This window comes from Scatophagus argus, chromosome 9, assembly GCF_020382885.2.
Source record: "Scatophagus argus isolate fScaArg1 chromosome 9, fScaArg1.pri, whole genome shotgun sequence".
Lineage (NCBI taxonomy): Eukaryota > Metazoa > Chordata > Actinopteri > Scatophagidae > Scatophagus > Scatophagus argus.
Window position 1 is genome coordinate 12,615,826 of NC_058501.1, and position 22,063 is coordinate 12,637,888.

A 22,063-nucleotide genomic window follows, 5' to 3' on the forward strand; every position below is an offset into this window, starting at 1 on the left:
GCTTTAGAAGTGTTAAAAAATATTGACTTTTGACTTGTCCTAGAACACCTGTCAGTCTGAGCACTGCACTTAAAGTCATCTGGTCACTCAGAGCTGTAAGTATCAGCAGGATATTGCAGCGGAAGGACTCCTGAGTGCTTGGTGCGTCATTTAGCCCAAGGTCATGACGCTGTTCTTCCTTACAACAGGCCCAGTGAAGAGGGCGAGGGGATAGTTTGTGTCACTTTGTGTTTGGCCTGTGGAGGACTTGCAGGAAATGACAGGACATCTTGGTATCTCTGATTATAACACGTTGGAACACAGCTGGATAAGACCAATTAATACAAGAAAAAAAGGCAACAGTTAAGCAGTTAGGGCAAGAACGGGAAGTGGGCCTTAATTTAAAAAAAGCAAGTTTTATATGAGGGCAACAGATCAGACAAGTTATGCAAAAATGAAAGATATGAGTCGCCGCCAATGTTAGTAAATTTCAATTAATGTTTTGAATTGGTTAGACCGCAAAAAGTGGCAGGATGAAGGTCGTGCTCGTCGCTGTTACCCGCAAACTAAATGAATAAAAACAGGTTGATGCATTGTATTTTTATGTTTCCAGAAAAGAAAAGCAAGTACTCATCTGTCTTGATCCCTGACAGACCAATTATAATACAAAACAGAAGAAAACACACAAACAAAACAACAACACAGAAAGAAAGACCTTTTTTTGTAGCAGACTGACACACACTCTTCAAACACGAACCCAAGCAGACAGGCGCACATAGCTGCTGCCATTTGCAAACAGCATCAGTGCGCGTAAGCACGCCGCGCAGGTTGGTAGGAGTGTTAAGGTGAGGGTGTAATAGAGGCCAAGTGCTTTGGCAAACCAGCAACTTCGATGAGCGACAAACGAGAGAAGGGCCTGGTAGACAGTGCGCCCATTGGACTATGCCTCCCCCATCTCGGGAGGAAAGCAAAGGGGAGAGCGGACAGGCAGAGGACGCAGCAGTGGAGAGACGGACAGGCGGACGGCTCGTGTGCGCTCTGGAGATGGAGATGACAAACTACAATCTACAAGGCGACTCCAAAGTGGATTGTGTAGATTGCGATGGTTTGCTCAATCGAAACGGCGGGAACTCGCCAAAGGTGTCCGTGCCGCTGTCACAGCGGGCAGCCCCTACGGACGGAGAAAACCTCTACAGACTGCGAGACAGAAAGTTTTTATTAGAGCATAAAAAGCGCCTTTGCGCGTTGGCTTTGGCCACCGCTGTGTTCGGGATAGTGCTCATGATAATCCACGCCGAGACATGTTCCATTGATAAACCGGTAAGCTCCTGAGTTGAACTATATTAATGCCTGAGCCAGTGAAGAGTTGATCAACGCTGACTTCAGCGTGTTTGAAATAACCAAATCAAAGAATTAGACTGGGAATGTTTGAAATGTGACTCTTCGGTTTTGTTGACACTTGGCTCTGACGGTGCAACTTTAAAGCGTGTTCCCCATCTCTGTTTCCACTGCCAGTCTCAGTGTGATGCCTTCACACTAACTGAACCGAACCAAAACCTAAGACAGTGTGGCATTAGGCACTTTTGCACACACTGGACGTTTTGACGCAGGGTTTTAGCCTACCTCTATGCAGAGTTGGACCGTAGCAATGCATGCTCTGTAAAGTCGCCAAATCTCTGATATCAACACGACCTGTGTTCGAGGCAGGGGGCGAAAAAATACAAAGGGCACCAGCTGTATGTGGTGGAACCCCAGAAAGTCATGATCCAGTTGCGTTGAAATAGTTCCAGTTAACCCGTTTTAGTTTAACCCCCCACCCCCCGCGCTTGTTTACAAATGCTCTTCTGCTGTGCTTCCCTTTAAGTCCTTGTAGTGTTTCCACTCGGGCTATCGTAGAACCAACACACACAAACTAATAGGTTTATTATTCACAGTCTAATCGTTTATGATCACATATTTCGGTGGCACAATTAGTCATAACTGGTGTTGCAGTACCACCGCTACGTAGGCGATTCTATATGATGTCATAACAGCTTCCTTGACAGCCCAAGCGTCGTGCAGCACCACAGCAGATCCTGCACCTGGGCTTTGAACCCCTCTGACCTCCTGATTAGGTATTCCATTTCCAGACCCAGTATTTGGTAGCTCGGGCTCGTGACATTAACATGCAGATCTCAGTGGATAACAATGCCAGGCAACACAATCAACAAATTATTAACTCCCCCTGACTTCGTACAGCACACGCCAGTTCCACATGTGGAAAAAAGTTCTCATGCATGCTGCAAAACAGACCACCTCCATGCTGTGAAGTCAGTGATTGATTACAGTGTCAAACAGCCCCACATTTCTAACTCGCATCAGCTACAACCTTTTGAGAAACCTATGGAAATATGGCCTGATTTTCAAAAAAATGCCTTTAGAGAGTTGGACGTGGACAATCACGGTCATGAAATTAACAGCGCTGGAACAAATATGACATTACTATTCCAGTTTACAAATAAGAACCAAGAACAGGTGTTGTCTGTCCATTCCTAACAACAGGCATCAGCCTCAGCACCATGGAAATGCTGATGCATTGGAAAAGTACTCTCTGCCGCAGTTAAAGCATATTATTTTAAAGAGGCTGCATTGCTGATTTAACCATAGCTTATATAACCATTTTCAGCATTCATCTTTAAACTTCACGTGATCTCCAAGCGTGTGATTGTTTCGTGAATGTGGGCTGTGACATCATCTTGCTCTCCTATGGATTCATGTGACTTTTGGTTACATAGGGGATGTCTCAAAAAAGTAGCCTGTGTGCACTACAGGCTACTTTTTTGACATTATTGGTTTTGTGTGTGTGTGTTTTTTTTTTGTTTGTTTGGTGTTTTTTTTTTTTTTAAAAAAAAGCCATTTTTAAGTTTCCTCTGGATATTTTGGAGCCGCCTAACTTGCATGCCTATCAAAGTTAACTCCAGTCTACAAAGTTATATTTTAAGATTACCTTTTCATGGTTATGCACGAAAAACAGAGCTATTTATGGAACATTTTTCCACATTTCACCTCTTCCCCTACAGCAAGATTGCTCACAGTACTTCAGGCTATCTTTCCACATCATTTAGTGTATAATTAGAGTGTTTGCATGGATAGTCTAAAAGTCTCTGTGTCTTAAGTTAGGCTGCGATGGAGCCAGGAGTGTGCACTTTGACCTGGATGCAACCTCGTGTGGTCTTTTCTGTGACTCTTTGATGACTTTCTGACTTCACTATTCAAACAATGTCCGTATTGAGACTGAAAAGCAGTGTGTGATCTCTAGTATCTGAAAAATAGAAAAAAAAAACCCAAAACCTTCAGGCTACCATCATTGAAATAGATTTCCTGGATATGGTCTCTTTTGCTGGGAAAATATTTATTGTATAACATTAATGTATTAACATCTTCCACATTTAGCACATCCACAATTCAGAGAAATGCTAGAGATAGATAAGGAGGAAAACATCTTTTGGTCAGACAACTTTTACAGTTAAGGGTTTGATATGGCAACTGTGACCATTCTTTTGCAAAAATCCTTAAAACTTGATCGAAGAGTACCAAGCCTGCCATCATATGTTGTACATAATCTCTGCATGCTTGCCTTGACTGTATTGACAGTCCAATTAATTTCTCTGCCAGTTAATTAGGTCATTATCAGGCATTTTGTGATTGGAAGAAATTAATTAATTTCAGGAGAAATTGGGCTGTATGCTGTCATGTTTTAAGTGATTGTACTGAGTGGCAGATTAACATGTTTTGGTTTTGTTTCTTTTTTTTTACTTTTTCACAGTAAAGTAAAAGTTGAAAACATCAATATGAAACTACTTTAAATTTAGGTGTTTTGGAAAACGAGCCAACATGCTGCAAAGTGGTTGCACCTCACCCACACACTAAAACCTGCTTTATGACCCACATGCAAACAGACAACATTCACTTGCCTCATATGCGGTTGACTAGCATCCTGTGTGTTGTGTAATTAAGAATATAAAACACAGTCAAAACCTGTGGACTGTTGGATCATGACGATGAGCCAATGCATTTTTAGAAAATCAGCAAGAGGAGAGAGTACCAAGAGGACCAGGATGGAAAACTTGTTTGGCGAGGTGCAGTGCAGAGGTATGCTACTCATCTGTAGTCTTTGAAAGCATTTGATCTGTGGGTGTTTGGAGGTGCAGCTCACATCAGTGCCATGAATTCACTCATCGGCACACATTCAACCAAGAAATCATTAATAACGACTGATGCAGCGTTTGTCGGATGAAGGGTCACTCTTTTGGTAGCATTCTTACAAAATATCTGTATGGACTGTTTACTGTAGTACCCAGTAGTGATTGTGTCGAATCTGCCACCAGGTTACACGTTTTACCTGCTGTGATGTCTCCTTTTCTATGACTGTCCAGTATAGTATTCTTACAGGATGATATTTCTAAATCTTTAAGCTCATTACAGCATACCTCTAGTTCCACGAGTGACATACAAGAATCTCCATGAAAGCTAATGAAACCACACTGACTAACCAACCAAATTAGACAACGAAAGGCAGATGCATGTATTATTTATTTTGAAGTATTTATTTATCAGAGTATATACAAACCAGACCACCATCTTATGCATTGGATTCAATGTTTAATTGTTATTATTATTATTATTATTTTTTGCCCTGCCTTGGGTGGCCTGTCCTGGTGACAGTGGCTCATTGTCGATCCAAGACTATAAGAAACAATCCGTGTTAAGGTTAACCCAACTTATTTTCACCAGGCCTGAAATGACTGTTTCCAACAGGGAAAAAAGTTACAGAAACAATTTTAGAAACTGTGCAAGAAACATGTTGTTGAACTCTGTTATGTAATGTGGTGAAATGTTGAGCTTTTGTGGGGTCTTCTAATTAGCCCTGGACGAAATACAGACATGATGTGGATGCTACGGGAGAAACTGTGGAAAATGGCGGACCTTGCCAAGGACGTCACACCACACCACCTACATGCTCAAGTTTCCTCAAGTTTGAAAGTTTGTAATTATCTTTTAAACCACATTATACTGCGCTTCCCGTTAAAAACGTCCATCGAGGTTGCATCAGTCGTTCTGGGATGCATGACGGGAGGGAATAGGTGCTCTGTAACCTGCTGTTGTATGGCAGATATCATAGTCTCCGGCTATCTGCTGGAATGGAAAGTATTCATTCATACAATCATGTGCAAATGAACTGTTTACTGACAATGGTTTTACAAAGTGTTCCTTCATCTGTTATCAGTGAATCTGTTTACCGGTAAGATGTTCTTCACTGGTGTGTTTTGAACCCTCCACAACTTTCCTAGTCTTTTGTTTCCTCTGTCGCAGCTGTTTGAAATGTGTTGGGTTTTTTTTTTTAAATCTAGGATGTGTCAACAAGTACCATCAAATTATCACATTGTGTTTTATGTATGTCCATGTTCAACACAGTGTCCTAACTTTTTTGGAATCATGGGTTGTACTTACAAGCACTCTCGTTACTGTTGAGTGCTTTCATGTAGGCTTCTTTATCACGTCACAGAATCAGTAATTACAAATTTGCACTACTGTAAGTACTGTAAGTCTCTAATGAAGCTCCTTGTGGAAAGGATTACAAAGTAGCCTCAGTCAGCTGGATATTCCATTCAAATCATCTGTTATGGAAAGAAAATGTCTGACAAAACTGTTACTATAAAGAAAATGGGCCTCCCAAATTATGAGACAAAAAGAACAAAATATTAAGACCGATTTTCTCAATGTGGCCGAATGTTTCATCATTGTTTATACATGCATTTTAGTCACTTGGTGTACAAAGCAAATATTGAAATGATAACAATCTCAGGGAAAAGGAGTTTTATTTTCTTTCCTATTGTTCTTTTTGCTGGAAACCACCCATTAAAAAATAAATTGATTTTAAACATCTACATTGTACAATGACTGAGCACACTGTTCACATATAAAAAATGTATGTGGGATAGTTTCTTGAAGAGAGGCTGGAAAATAAAAAATAATAAGACCTTTTACCATGATAGAGTTTAATCATTTCGTTTGGCTCTTTTGAAACTTTAAAGGTAATCTTACCTCTCCCATAAACTCTTTTACTCTAGTTGGATATTCTGGTACTATTTCCACTCCAGTTATTACTACAGTGAACAAAGGAAACTATTCAGTCCATCAGCTATTGCAACAAACCTTGATAATGGAGAACATTAATGGAAAGAAATCAGATCTCATGTGTTACAGAAAGGCTTTTATGAAAGCCTTTTATACCTTATCTCGTTTGTCTGCGTTTCCTTCGCAGGGCTCAAGATTTGCCTTAATCCTCAACTGTTCCATCAGCCTGTCCACTGGGTGTCTCCTGGTCCTCATTATAGCTTTCCATTATAAAGACATCAGGGTGAGTTTGCCTTTTTTTTCCCCTTTGTTTCCAACAGTTTGGATGCCCTTATTGTGATGTGCCAAGTGAGAGCCTGTGCGTGTGCATGCATGGCTGCATTGTTGATCTTCAGGGCTCAACTTGCCATGTTTTTTGCATCTCTTTTTATACCAGTTATGTTTGTTCCAAATTAGCATGGTCAGAATGATCCTTTGTTGGAGATACTTGAGGGCAGTTGTTTTAGAAGGAGCTCTCGGTCCACTGATGGTAGCCTCAACACTGATTATCTGTGTTATTTTTGCTGTATGCTTAAAAAACCTGGGATGAAAACCTCAGCCCACACAGGCTCAATGCACAATGTTGCAGCTGCAATATTTTTCCAATCCACGTGGCTCGCTGCTGTCATGGGTGAACTTAATATACGTGAAGGGATCTGGTTGAAATTAAACACAGTATACAGTCACTTACCCTCATACACAGTAATAGTAATAAATACGACACTACTTTTCAGAACTCAAGGTATCGTTTACTTTTTCTTGTTGGGCCGCTGGGATTAGACTCTCACCTAGAGGGTTTTCAGTTTGGCTATGGACATATGTGTTTGATACAAGTGGGGTCCATGCAAGTGTATAGAGGAGATAAGGAAGGCCAAGTTTAGGGTGGAGACTAACACACAGTCAGTGTGTTCTGGTGTAGTTTTCACTCTTTGGTTTCAGAGATGACAGACTGAATCAAACCAAAGAACATCAGGATGCTTAAAGTCTCAGTCAGTGGAGCAAACAGAGGAGAAAGTTTTTTTGAGGATATTGACCTGCTTTATTTCCTTAACTGTCTTGAACAAACTGAGTCATAATAAAAATATATAATACATTTTCACCCATGAAATACTCATTCAAACTAGCATACAGCAGGTTTTTCCTCACAAGACTTCTGGTTGTTATCTGTGGTTTCATATCTTTCATATCATTGGAGGCTTAAAAACAGTTCCTTACAAACATGGTGTACCACTGATAACTACATCTTTGCATTTTTTATCTTGTTTATTGGTAAAAAAAAATAAAAAATAAAAAACTCAAGCACACAAATATGCCTATGCTAGCATGTTGCGTAATGGGGATTAGTTTTTGCAGCCAGTGAGGGAATATGAAGTGTTTTATATATGAGCTTACTCAAAAGTAACTCGAGAATGTATCTCGTATGCCTTAGAAAGTCCACATCATTATAAGGATGATTTCCAAACATTATATATGAAGATGTGACTGTATTTTCATGTTTTTCCTTTTCCACTGCCTGTCCTCCTCCACTTTTCAGCTGTTCATCATTGACCACAACCAGGTGGACTGGCGTATTGCCATGACAAGCCATAGGGTTCTTGTGATCACGCTGGAGTTGTTAGTCTGTGTCATCCATCCTGTTGGCACATACTGGGAGGTGGGCCTCCATGTCAACTCCTCTTCCTCAGCGCTATCCTGTGTTTCCAACTACAATGGCGAGTCTCTGGTGGACATGGAGCTGCTCTTATCAATGCTGATGTTCCTCCGATTGTACTTGGTGCACAGAACCATCCTGTTGCACAGCAAAGTGCTCCTGAGCGCCTCCTACAGGAGCATCGGCTCGCTCAACAACATCAACTTCACCTTCCGCTTTGTTCTCAAGGTACTGATGAACAAATACCCGGGGCGCACGCTGCTGGTCTTCATCCTCTTCTTCTGGCTCACTGCGTCCTGGATGCTTACTCTGTGTGAGAGGTATGGAAGAGAACTACATGTGTGTACTCAATAGAATTAGACTGACTGAATTAGACAGATGAGAAGACAGCATTCATGAGAGCAGAATCAATCTTCCCACCTAACCTCAAGCAATGTTGTTGAGCGAGTATTTCTTTTTATATTCCTTTTTATATTGCAGTTTTCCCAACGTACAGCGTTGATACACAATATGTTTATTCCAGAACTATTAGTGGAACAACAAAACTAATTTATTTGTATTTATACTGTGTTTTAATTACATATTGAATCAGGTGAGCTTGTGAGCTTTTATTTCTTCCAGTAGAAGATTCTGTCATAATTTCAGTGATTGGAGACTTTTGTACAAAAAAGTCAGATGAGTCTTTGAAATCTTGATATTTTAAAGGTGAATATTCATTATTTTGTAGTACTTATGACTAAAAACAAAACCGCTTTCAAAAATCAGAATTTTAACTTCTATCATTAAGTGCCTGAATGCACACACACACTACAGCTTTCTTCTTGTTACTATCTTCCGCCAAACTTCCCCCGCCTCGTCACCGACATGTAGATTAAAGAAAACAAACTGCTTGGTAGTTTGACATTCCTCCGCAAACCTTGATGGTCAATTTGACTTTCCTGTTCATAATGGATTTCTATTAACTGATTTGATAATCACGATATTCTATTTTCTTACTCCAACAAATTATTCTTTAATGTTAGCCAACTAAACGTCAGCATTATCCTCTGTAGTGTGTGACCAGCGTGAGCTCTTTTGTTCATTTGAACCCTAATGGGAGGTTTTGCCTTCAGTTTCACATATTATTTTGATTTGTCAGAAGCAATAAAAGAGCTTCGGACTGATAGCTGATAAGACTGCCGGGCCTTTTACTTCTGAACTGTCACATCAGACATTTTCTATGTTAGGCAATTACCACATCCAGGAACCAGAGGAACACTCACTCTCTGAATGACCTCTATGTTTGGTCTCAGTATAGTGTACGCCGTATAAATTTTTTTACATGTTTACACACAGCATCAGCTCTGTTAACAACGCCTTTGTCAAACTCAGATCACAGACCAGCGGGTTGTGCTTGGTTATCAGGTTTAAAACTTTACGTTACCGGTCCTGAAGGAACTAGCATATTGTACTGTGATGAATCTATATTACTTTGTTCCAGCTGATTGCTTGTGTTGCTTAAGGAGTCTTTAAGTTCACAACATGTGAGCTGAACATCCAAAGAAATGAATTTTGTCTCTCTTGGCATACATATAGGATGGACTGCTACCATGCTACAGACAAGTAAACTGTGTAAATTAGACTACCTTAAGACTACCTTAATGTTTGTGGTAGTTATTATTTTAATATTTTTTTAGACCACTGTGGGCATTATTGTCCTGCAATGAGTAGTTTGTATCAGTTTAATGAGACACTTCGATTTGTCAGGTATTGCATTTGCTGCATTAATCATCTGGATTTTCTGATAATTTTCTCCATACATTGATTTTCCAGAAAAGATAAATCATATTCAGTATTCATATTTTAATTTAAAATTACATGTGCTGTGATCACCTTCTCCTGTACATGGAGAAGGTCCCCATAGAAAAAGAATGAATTAATACTGAATGAAAATGCTCATAAAATCAACATCATCGATCAACTAAACGTGAAGAGGCGTCTCAAGACTCTATTTATTCTATATTACAAGCAGAATTACGTATATAGGTTTTTTTAAGTTTACATTATTTTAGACTCCTAAAACAAATTGTTACTGGCATCTGAGTAAAAACTGTGGGTTAAGTAGTGCATGGTTATGTAAGGTGAAAACAGTCATGAATGTTAAGATTTGAGATGAATGGAAGATGTAACAATCCATTATAGTTTTATTTTTGTTGTCGTTACCATTAATTACATTGGGATCCATATGCATGTATTTAACATGCTGCGATAGGACAGAGTCTCAGCCCTGTTTCCCTCCCTGCAGGAAGACCCAGGAATCAACAGGCCGAATGGACACAGCTCTGTGGCTCATAATCATCACTTTCCTCACTGTGGGCTATGGGGATGTGTCACCCAAAAGCACCTGTGGCAAGGCGGTGTGTCTGTTCACTGGAGTCATGGTAACTTGCATGGGTTGCTTGTTGAGAAAATGTAATACTTTTTGTGCTAAAGAAATTTTCCTGCAACTGTGTGCATACCGAAGCATATAAAACACACAATACGTCTACTTGATGCATTCACGTTATTTCATGTCAAGCAGCTGTTTTGTCTTCTTTGGTCTCTTATCAGCAACTGACTTAGCCAGCTCAGCATCAATGGTTTCAACACAAGATACATTTAATGCTCAGTTCGTTAAACACAAAGAATGGAAGACGTCTTATCTTTGATTCACTTCTATATTTGTTCCTAACAAAACCACCTGACATTTCTCTGTGTGGACTACCAGCTTGATAAGACACTAAAACAAGATGTTCTGTTTTGCTTTGCATGTTCCCTTGTATTCTGGTTAATTACACTCATTCATTTTCTCAAGTTGGATCTCAATATTAAATTCTGGGCTGTTTTCATTTTTGTTCTTTATCATTTCCTTCGGTTCTGCTCTATTTTGTTCTGTAGCGTGCCTTATCATCCTCTTTGGTTTGTTTCATTTCCTTCCATTTCTGTTCTTTTCCATTGCAGCAACCCTTTCCCCATTTTTTCCTATTTAGATTTTTTCCTTTTTTCATATCAGGTCATTTCAGTTTGGTTCACTTCTCTCCTGCACCTTTTGTGTTCTTTCTCAGCCTATTCTGCGCTATTCAACTATGTATCTTGGACACAATGGACCCCTTTTGCTTTTCCTTCTCATACCTGGTGGAGATATTGTAAAATATATCACAATACATTTTCTAAATAGTTTTCTCATCATAGTTTCAAGAATCCTGGGGAGAAAACAATGAAAAATATTCAAATTAATAGATTCCACTGTGGTGTTTTTTTTTGTTTGTTTTTTTAATTGCAGCAAGACAGTATTGTGTTTTTTTGATGCGAAGTGGCAAGCCTATGACTGACAGAAAGGTGGACAGTGGGGTCTGAGTTGGAGATGGGATGGTTAATGAGATGAAGAAATTATATTTGAGATAAAGCAAAGAGGTACAGTAAATTAAGACAAACAAGTCACTGAGAACGAGGAGTGGCTGTTTGAGTAGGAATCAGACTTTGGTCGGCTTCCTCACCTTTGCTGCGTCAAGTTCTGGTAAAGGTAGATAAGAGTCACTCATTGTGGTTCTGGATGTGGGCACAGGTCCGGTTTAGACACCTCTGTGACAGAGTGGAAAACAATTTTTTCCCTCTGTCTTTCTCCATCTGCCTTGTTTTTATAAGCTCCCCTCTTATAAGGGAAAACTTTCCACCATATCCATTTTTAGGTGGTTTATTGCCTTTGGCATCGGTACAACAGGAGGGTGTGCCAACCTGTGCCAGTGATTTGGAAAAAAAAAAAAATTCCTTCTCTCATCAGAGCAGTACTGGGAGCCAGTCACTGAGGCTAACACACCTGTAATATAGCTGAAAGCCTCAATGGTCAGCACTTCTGTTTCACTCCAGCCATAACTCAGTTTGCAGCTGTGTTCAGTGGTTGACAGCAGATTGCATGCCATCATTGTGTGTAGATGGATCCAAGGAAAGACTACCTCTCACTCAGTGTAAGCATAGATATTTTGTGGCTGTTGCCATGAAATGTAAATTTAAAACTCTGTTTTTTGCTTTATTATATTCTTGCTTGTTCTCTCCTTCTTTCTCTTTTATTTCTCATGCAAGCTGAAAAGAGGAACACAGGTAAAGACCAGTGATCTTCTGTCATTAAATGTGGTGGACATGAAATCAGTGCGATGTTTTGTCTGTTTTCCATGATATGTCTTTTTTGTGACCATGTGAGATTCACGTTATGGCTCGTCTGAGTCTTCACCACCATGTAGTGTAGTTCCCTGTCCAGCAATAGCACAAAGCTATTCTCAGAGGAAACCAGCACTATAACAGTGCCACAGAGGCCTGTGTTTAACCAGTGAACTCTGTGTAAATATAACTTTGATTTATTAGACAAAACCATATGAGGTATGAAGATCAACATTCAGTTTTCTGAATAAATGCTTTCCCTTGAGGGGAATGGTGGAGCAAAACACACAAGACTCTGTTGAGGATTCGGACTTAAAATTAGACCGTAAATGTTAACATCAGGTCCTCCTCAGCTCTGTTCTTGGTGATGTCGCTACAGTATTCAAGATCAATCTCCAACACTTACATCATTATTGAGAAACTGTTGAGAAGACTGGCAGATGGTAAATATGTTAGAAACCAAGCCAATATCCGTGTGTTTGTGCTGGCTTTTAGGGTGTAGCCTGCACTGCCATGCTGGTGGCTGTCGTTACCAAGAAGCTGGCGTTGAACAAAGGAGAGAAACATGTGCACTTCTTCATGTTGGACATCCAGGTCTCTAAAAGGGTAAGAGGAGAAATAAGTTATTCAGCAAAATATATTATAATTTTATAGCCGACATTATGAAAACAATAACAACATACCAACTTGCGATTTATTCTTGGCAACACTGTTGACAATATTCTTGGCAAGAAATATGACTTTTGTACGCACATGCATGACCATTTCCTTATTCTTTGCATGATTCCAGTGGGCTTCATCTGATAAATGTTATTTCAGAGACAAAATATTTTTGCATGTTTTGGCCCATTTACTACAAATCATGTGTACTTATGTTACTGCTTACTGTTTCAAAATGTGATGTCATTTTTTTTTAGATTCTTGTATGTACCTTCCCTCTATTTTCTGTATGAAAATCAGCTTACAGAAACTTGAAGCCTGTTTAAGTTAGGTAATCCATCACAACGAACACCATGACTGTGTTTATTGTTGCCAGAGTCACTGGAACGTTGCGTGGTAATGCAGCTGTAAGTGCAGAATGATTTGAAAGGCCTGCGCCGCATTGGCAGACAACAATAACATAACTCAATAAAAAAAGAACACTTTGGTATGCTTTGGAAAATGCTTGGCAGTTATGTAAAATATCTTGTTGAAGAGGGCCAAAAGATGTGAAATTCTGATTGTTGAATAGAAAACCTCCTCGAAGCAGAGTTCAGCAATTTTCACTGAAGGATTTAATGAGTCATTAGACACAATTATTACTAACAATAACAGTAATTATTAATAAGTCGGTAAAGGTCAGATAATTTTGTGTATATGTATGTGATGACAACAACATACATTTTCAATTCAATTCAATTCAATTTAAACTCTTAAATTTGAAACACATGTGCATTAAAATGTGCAATAGAGCAGGTGTGACAAAGGGTGTGTTTTTTTTTTTGAAGATCCTCTAATAGGAGTCTAATTAGCATTATTTTTGCAGCATTTTGTGTCAGTGTTTAGTGAGTGTCTAATAATCAAATTAACGTCCTGATACAGATGTTTAGAAAACAGTCCACTGCCCTCCCTTCCCTCTTTTCCATTAGAGGTTGCTGCAGTGTGGCAGGACATATAAGAGAGATGATGAAGCGGATGGAGCTGTCAGGATGGAAGCGTCACTACTTTCCGTGTCGCATGCATGTTTTGGTTTTTGAGTCTTACTATAATTATTTTTTTCCTTCAAATAAGAGACACCAAGGGACGGAATACTGTGGGAAAAGGGGAGGGAGATGAGGCCTGCAAACCTCTTTATAGCAGTTTCAAGGCGTCAAACAGGAAATCATCTGATCTTTGTCAGGAAGGGAACTTGTGTCAGTTCAGGACGGTGCAGCGACGGGCAGGAAACTGGTTGAGCTTAGGTTTGTGTGTGTGTGTTTGTGTGTGTGTAAGCGGCATGCAGAGGAAACAGTCATAAAACCAGAACAGTGTCTCAGAAATATACAGAAACGTGTAATGAGTGATAGGGTTCCCACAATCCGAGTTTCACTTTGTGTTTTGTGTGCAGTGCTACAACTTGTCGCCAAACTGTAAACCAGCATCTAACTGCAGTAGGATGCACTGCTTCGGAGGATACAAGCATTTCCTTTCTCCTGGTGGCTGCATCCTGTCGCTAGGTGCATCTTTATGCCTTGCTTGTGGATGTTCTGGTGTGCGTGCTTGTGTGTGCCTGTGTGTTTTTGTGCGTGAGCATTCATTCTTCTGAGTTATCTGGTGCAGTCCAGATTTACACTGATGGGAACAAGGGAAGACACCTGGATGCAAACACTGACAGCGTCTATTAATAACCCTTACAAGAGGGCCAGGGTGACATCATCACCGAGCAGTTACAGTGATTTGCGCAGGAAGATAAACAGACATTAACAGAATTAAAGAGAAATGTGTGAAAAGGTGATTCTGGAGAAACGCTGCAATGTCTAAACATCAGTTGTGGTCGAAAAGGTCTGTCCTTCAACTTCTTGTATAAGCATCTCTGTGAAAACAAGGCCTTCACAGTTTGTTTCTGGTTTATCTAAAATCAACAAGACTGTCTTCATTTAACCAGCAGGATTGCATAAGTAACACTTTTACTTCCTGTAAGGTGATTGATATCAACAGCTTCTATCTGAAAAAACAAAAAAAACAAAAAAAAAAACTAAAACGAAGGTAAGTGATGCATGTTTTTGTTGGTAAAGCTTGCAAATGTGATCAATGCTATTTCAATGGTCTAATTACGACTGCTCCTGGAACCCCGATGCTCAATTGATTCAGATGTTTTTGTCTCTTTACCAGATCCGCCACGCTGCTGCTAACGTGCTAAGGGAGTGCTGGCTCCTGCACCGCACAAACCTGACAAAGGGCAACGCCGGTGAGCACCGACGACACCAGAGATGCCTTCTGGAAGCCATCAGAGTGTGAGTTACTGTATCGCAAAGTGATACCTTCAGGCGGGATGTCTGTGTGTGTTTGTTTGTCTGGGCGAAGGATATAAGTGGGTGGCGGTTTGTGTGCCTTACAGGTGTATTTTACGGGTCATTAACTTTGTGTCAACATGTTTAACCACAGAGTCACAGTTTTTAATGGATAATTTAAATTACTAATTAGACTTGTTTGCCTCTTTTATGTGGGCAGGACATGTGAGAACAAGGATCCACCCTTTTATTATACAGAATTCATGGCAAGGTTCTGAGACATTCTGGCAAATTACTTTTTTTTTAAAAACTATTTACAGTATAATTTGACAGTAATGCACAACATATTGTGCATCTTCTTCTGAGACATCAAGAAGAAAAACATGGAAACCATTACATTTTCCATTGGAGCTGTGTCTTCTTGTTACTAAGCCCATGCTCCTCTTCAAGGAACAAGGGGGATTCACAAGACAAGGCGTGCAGAAATATGATTGTATGGTTCATTATCTGGAGAACGGGATTATGTATGAGTGTGAGTGTGTGTGTTAGACTGGGTGGAAGGGTTGTACTTCCTGCTTTACACCAGGCAGAGCCACTATAAATAAATACTCTGTGGAAAGTTCGAGAGGGAGAGACCTTCACACCTTGGGATTAAGAGCATTATACTGAAATGAGACCATCACTTTAATGTCTTCAGAGACTGGCAGCTTGATTGCAATATTGTTTTCCATATGTCTTTCCTGGTGGTTTCAAGATACTAAATTTAGGCCTTTTCCACTTGATATGTCAAAAACCTTCTGGTAATGTTTTATAGCTATTTAACAAACACAGCATGACTCCTGCATGTTGAGTAGTGGAATACTAAGCTGTCAGCTTAGTCCTCCACAAATCAGAGGTTTTGTATTGTGCCAGGACTGTTCCATTTGTCCAAAAATAGGATGCTCCATCCTCAGATAGGCTCTTCAAAACTCTTGGTGGAACCCTGAATTCTACACATAGTAACTGATGTTTTTTAATCAAAGAAATAGTCTTGCATGAAACAGCTTTGGATATAAATTTTTCTGTGTCTCAGTGCAGTATTTTAAATAATGTACATAAAATAAGCTTGTGTTTGAAATACCTCCACCTGACTGAGATCTAGCAAACCTTTTTTATTTATTTATTTTTTTTTTACACAGATTCCGGCATTTACGTCTCAAACAAAGAAAATTGAGAGATTACGTCAGTGAGATGGTTGACCTCCCTAAGGTAAACGACTGCTATCACTGGAATATTTTGTACGTGTTCCATTGGAAAGGATCACTCCAAATAAGATGACATGGATCCCCATAAAAACACTCACTTTACTTACATGGACTATTACGCTGTATTTTACAGGCTGTTTATCGCTAGGTGTTCAGACACATTAAATGCTTGTTAAAAAAATCTCCATAAAATGTCTCGGGATTCATTTTTGTCAGGAATTCATGAGCCTAGGTAGGTTTTCCATGTGGAATAAAACCAAGGTATAAAGACATCACCCAGCAAGAGGCACTAATGTGTAATTTGTGCATTTTAAAACACATTTTCTCGATTGATTTATATGGAAAACAAGCCTAGTTTTTCCAGCCTGCAAGTGTGGACCCTTGGTAAAATGACAAAAGTAAACCATGAAATGAAGTTGCTAAAGGCTGAAGAGACACAGGGTGGTCTTGACTCGACGGCCCCTATGCACTGACTGTAACAAATGCACAATGTAACAGTGAGTCCATCAGTCAGTAAAAGACATCCTCAGAGCTTTACTATATCTGCAACATACATTTGAAATATGTCTGCACAGAATCCAGTAATAGTCAACATGGCTGCAGCTCTTTCCTTGTAAATACAAATTACATAGATTTCATATATTAATTGCGTGGGTGGTTTTGACAGATGCAGATGATCATGTGCGACCTCAGTGCCAACTGGAATAACTCCTATCGGGAGCTGGAGCAACGTATTCTCTCCATGGAGCAGAAGCTGGATGAGCTGAGTCGCTGCTTCCATCAAACGTCTGACCTGCTGGCTCAGGTCTTACGTCACCGCAATCCGGAGATCAGGTAAACAACAATTACAGCTTCAACTGAAGCTGCACAAATCTGCTGATAGCACAGTGCAGGATGTGGTATCTTAGTCAACGCTTTCCTGCTAAGGAAAATATTTTTTGCTGTATTTTTTGCAGGTGACATGGCTACAAACACTGAGTAAGTGTTTTCACCAACAGTACACAAGAAAATGAGATGGAAATCCTCTCCACCCAGAGCTGCTCCAGACTCTTAACATGCAAACCACTTGGAGGACTGGCATGCCTTCTATAGGTCTCATCTTCTGGCCCCTGTGCATAGTGCACTGCGCTATGACTGACAGCTGTAAAATTATACAGATAAAATAAGACTTCCCTCTGGGAGAATCACAGTGCATTTGGAGAAATCTGTGTTTTGAGCAGTTATATTTGTCATGGGGGACAGAAAACTGCATTAATCTCAAACAGGGACTGTGGAGAGAGCCTTGTAACCCACGGTGTCACAGTGCCAGTCCAGGGCTCGCTACATTATGTGCCATATGTAAGATTTCATTGATGGACTCTGTCACTGCCTTATTCCTGTGGAATAAGATATATATTATTACATTTTAAGTGTATTTTAAACTTCTTGCAATGTTTTTAGAATTAGTCTTTTCAGTTGTATATATATATATAAAAAAAAACTTTAGCAGATACTCTTTTCTCATTAGCAGATAGTTTAATTGTTACCAAGTAGATTATTGTTTGTAAACAGGCTTACTGAAAAGAATTGTGAATGCAGTGTGTTTGGTTGCTCAAGAAGAAACTAAACTCAATTCAATTGTGGGAAGAAACAATCTTCTTTAGATGTGAAGATGTGTCAACTGAAACACAAATGAAAGTCTACATTTAAGGTTGTATTCATCAGCTTACACCTGTTCTAAGTGTGAAGCTTAGGTGCAAGTTGCCTTGTAAACTCAGCTTTCAACAACCCAACAGCTCCATCTAGTGCACATGAATTAAATAAACTACATAACATTGAGGCCTGTTAACATTGTGTAACAATTATAATAATGATAATAATAATAATGATAATAAAAAGTCATATACTATTTTCAAGCTGAATCCCAGGACCTTTACAAAGTCTCACAGGAACATAACATTTGGACCAGCTGTAGTGAAAACAAATCTGAAAAACACTCAAAAACACCCATAGAAACCTCACTGTGAAAAATGCACTTTGTGAGAAAAATCAGCAAAACTGGACCAACTCTTTCTCTAGAGGATAAACTGGAGTTTATGTGTCTTTTAACTTAATCCAACACTGAACATTATTCGTTGTCTGTCAGTTTGTATTCTGGTGTGTTGTTAAAAGAACTTCTTGTTCTAACCCTGTTTACTTGTGTATCATTTGCACATGGTGAAAACATGTTAACCATCCGGAACCTGCTTATGATTAAAAGCCATTAAGAATTAACGTGCATGTGGTTTTGTCGCTTAGCAATGCAGAAATTAGAAAAAATAATGACAATGATGTGTGAAAAATCCCTTTAGATTCAACCTAGTCTTGAAGTGTGATGTACAAATCACAGACACATCATTTCGAGGGCTTCTTCAATTGTTTTGTTTTTGTCCTGTTTCGAAGTTGGTGCCATATGTAGGCTGAAGGCCTGAAAAAAAGTTGTCCACAATCACATGTAAAGGGCATTCTACATTTTCTCTTCATGTTACGTTTCCACTTATGTCCAGATCGGGATGTTTTCCGTGACTTGCCCTTCATGTGCTCGGCTAAGAGTTTTGCTCCTGTGAAAGTCTCCCCACAGCTGACACAGATGTAGCTTATGGTCTCCGCATGCTGAACACAGTGTCGCAGTAGGTGCAGTCGGTTCTTAAAAGCTCGTCCACACTGGCACTGGTGTGAGCGCCGGCCTCTGTGGAGGTATCGGTGGCTGATGATGAGGGAGGGCTGCCGCAAGATGGCACCACACTGCCTGCAAGGGTAAGGGGCCTTGGACCGCCAGCCTGTGTTCATACGTTTCATCAAAGCTATATTCTGGCTGCCATTCTCAAACATGGCCAGAATAGTGGGCATTGGTGGGGAGACAGGGTCAGAGGCCACAGTGGTGGGAGTGGTGTCAGTGGTACCAAATAAAGATGTAGAAAGATGGCTTAAAGGCTGTTTGGTCAACTGACCTAGGATGCTGTCTTTTCCCACTCTAACAGGTGCAGTAGCAGATGCCAAAAATATTGGGGTAGGAAGTTTGCCAAGGTGAGAGGAGGTCAAGAGAGGGGAATGGCTGGATTTCACACCAGTAGACAATGACCCTGCATGTGTTTGGGCAACACGGAGCTGTCCATTCATGACCTGGTTGACTACATTTGGAGAACTGATGGCTGACTGGGCTGCAGTGCCACGGACACCTGGTGCAACCTTTTTATCAGTCAGTGCTGATGGATTGGTAATGATACACACCTTGGTGCTGACCACTGACGTGTGAACTTTGGTGACATGGTTTAACAAAGTTTTCTCAGAGGTGAAAAAGGATTTGCATATGTTACATGCTTGCGGCATTGACTCGGAACAAAAGAGGACCAAAGGTGATTTGCTTCCTTTGGGACACTGGTGTTGATGGTATGAGTTTTCATGAGAGAAAACTTGACCACAGATGTCACAAGTATACAAAGGCATGTAGTGTTCATTGAGAGACGCCTCAGATACAAAGAGCTCCTTGCACAGTGAACACTGATATTTCACCCTTATACCACTACAGTGCAACAAATGGAGTTTCATAGACCTAAATGGCCCTCTACCACACGCAGCACATATTGAACTATTAACACTAGGAGGGACTGCTGGGGTGCTTTTAGAGTGAGCATTGTTTGAAGAGTCACTGGAATAATCAGTTGAACTTGAGTTTGAGCCACCATCTGACTCTGGATCATCTGGATGCAAGTCTTCAGGTGCAGAGATCGTCTTATCCTCATCATCAGATTCTGAGCTTGTTGAATCATCTACCTTCTCATAATCACTTTCCGTGTCAATATCTTTATCATCTTCACCCACTATATACTCTACACTGTTTTCAGATGTCTCAGGCGTCATCTCAATCCTTTCTTGAGGTCTCGACTCTGAGTTTGTGCTTTGCTGTACAGTCTCCTGAGTAGAAAAGTTGTCACTGTTCGTACTCTGGTATTTGACTGCAGAGATCAAAGAAGGTGCATCTTGAAATGGTGCTGAGCTCACGCAATGTGTCTCTGCATGCTTGTTTAATTCCCACACATTACTGAAAGACTGATGACACTTTTTGCAGAGAGGGGGCGAGTGTACATTATCAAGGTGCGTAGAAAGTGAAGTCAGGCGTCGAAAAGTAACTGTGCAGATGTGGCAGGTGGCTTTGATATTGTGGTTTTTGTAGTGCGACATCAAGCTCGTTATGCTGCTGAATTTTTTGCCACATTCCCAGCATTTCCTTTTTGTGGATGCACACCATTCATCATCGGTGCTCGAGTCTTCAGACATAAGGAGTTGGTCAAAGCAAACTCAGGGTGGCCTGCAATTTAAAACAGAATGGACAGAATTACTTTAAAAATGTATGGGACTAAACACATATTACAGGTTTCATACAAGGATGACTGCAGAAAGTTAATTAGACTGAAGATAAAGATTTAGCCAAACTACAGTGATGAAACAGCTGAAACAATTAACACCATAAATTGATTAACTGACTGACCAAAATAATAATTAGTTCATATCATATTCGCACATTTATTTTATCAGTAGAAAGTGGCAGACAGTCTTTGAAATACATCAACAACTATTGTACAGATTGCTATGAAATTTCAGAAATTCGTGGTCCCCAGAAGGGGAAGCCGAAAGACTTTCTTGATCCTCTGACTCTTTGTCCAACACTACTTCGAGGTTCATATTTGTGGCTTTGAGTGAAACATCTGAACAACTACTGGATAAATTGCCTTTAAATTTGGCACAGGCATGAACTTCCTCTTTTATGATGAATTTTGTAACGTTGGTGATCTTTTCACTTTTCATGTAGCACTGTCAAATATTTTAGGTTATGACTTATTACCTGCAAAATGTACTTTATGTTTAGAGCTAATAAGCAATGTTAGCATAAGCTAGACGTAAAAACCTTTATATAGCATATCTGCTTTAGAATAGTATGTTAGCAATGTAATTGTGAGCATCTTAAGACTTCCACTCCAAGTACTTCTGTAACTCAGCACAGCCTCACAGAAGTCTAATGTCGCTGTTGTTGTCTTAAACCACTGCATGTCTTTTTAATGCTACGTGTTTTAGGTAGCTAGTTAAGCAATTTGAATTTGTCACTGTACTAAACCACCAGCCAGTTCATTGAAAAGACTATCAATAATCACAGTTGGTTACAGCTCGAGTGTGATTAACCCTTTGCATCCTCGCATGACTTAGCTCTAAACGCAGCCTCCTTATTAGTAGCACAACACATGGACTAAGATCAGCTTTGCACTTTCTGCTAATATTAAACCCCACCGCGTATTTTTACCTAAAACGACGGCGAAGTCAAGTAGGATACCTCAGTGTATTACATTTTTACCTGCACAACGAAACTGCACTTACCTCTGTCCACTATTAGTTACTAGACCAGAAAACTACTGCGGCGCAGACCAGAGGTGAAACCATTTGATGTCTCCAAATTAGAAGCTGATATTTCGCCAGTCAGTTGACGTTACTTAAAAAAAAGACCCACTTCGCTCGTGCTAATGTTAAATTATATGTAATCAATTGATCTTTCGGAGAAATTACCGCCTCTAGTCGATATTTGTGTCTAAAACACTTGCATGTGTATAGGTGGCGATGATACAGATCATTTCAGAACATTACAAAAAGAAAAAAACCTTCAAATTTCTCATTTGAAAACACCGTCATGTTGTAGATGGCGTCCATGCACCGAGCTCCTCCCATATCCGGCTTAAACCGGAAGAGAGACGCCTGCATCTCCCAGAATGCACCGGAGAGTAAGTTTAATATTTCTGTGTTTCAGGCGTTGACACATCGCTGTGGGGATAGGTCTGGCAATGCGAGACTAATATTTCTACAAACGCCGGGGTTAACTTGTGCTC

The 22,063-nt window shown here is 40.0% G+C and overlaps 2 protein-coding genes across 3 annotated transcripts; one reads left to right on the forward strand and one right to left on the reverse strand.

Annotated features, from left to right (window-relative positions):
* Positions 1–64: 64 nt before the first annotated feature.
* Positions 65–18,425, forward strand: kcnn4 (potassium intermediate/small conductance calcium-activated channel, subfamily N, member 4). The gene is made up of 9 exons (XM_046399392.1): positions 65–1,299; positions 6,284–6,379; positions 7,670–8,106; positions 10,071–10,206; positions 12,455–12,565; positions 14,810–14,931; positions 16,107–16,176; positions 16,840–17,006; positions 17,129–18,425. The coding sequence occupies exons 1-9, from the start codon at positions 922–924 to the stop codon at positions 17,130–17,132; spliced, it is 1,521 nt and encodes a 506-aa protein (XP_046255348.1). The 5' UTR covers positions 65–921; the 3' UTR covers positions 17,133–18,425.
* On the reverse strand, positions 17,666–21,935 carry si:dkey-79d12.4 (zinc finger protein 585B). 2 transcript variants are annotated; one of them, XM_046399381.1, is made up of 2 exons: positions 21,839–21,935; positions 17,666–20,499 (listed from the first exon to the last, which is right to left on the reverse strand). In XM_046399381.1, exon 2 carries the CDS (start codon positions 20,466–20,468, stop codon positions 18,546–18,548), a length of 1,923 nt encoding a protein of 640 aa, XP_046255337.1. In that variant the 5' UTR covers positions 20,469–20,499; positions 21,839–21,935; the 3' UTR covers positions 17,666–18,545. The 2 variants fall into 2 exon arrangements, with proteins under 2 accessions (XP_046255337.1, XP_046255336.1); XM_046399380.1 differs by having other exon boundaries at positions 21,561–21,919.
* Positions 21,936–22,063: the final 128 nt, after the last annotated feature.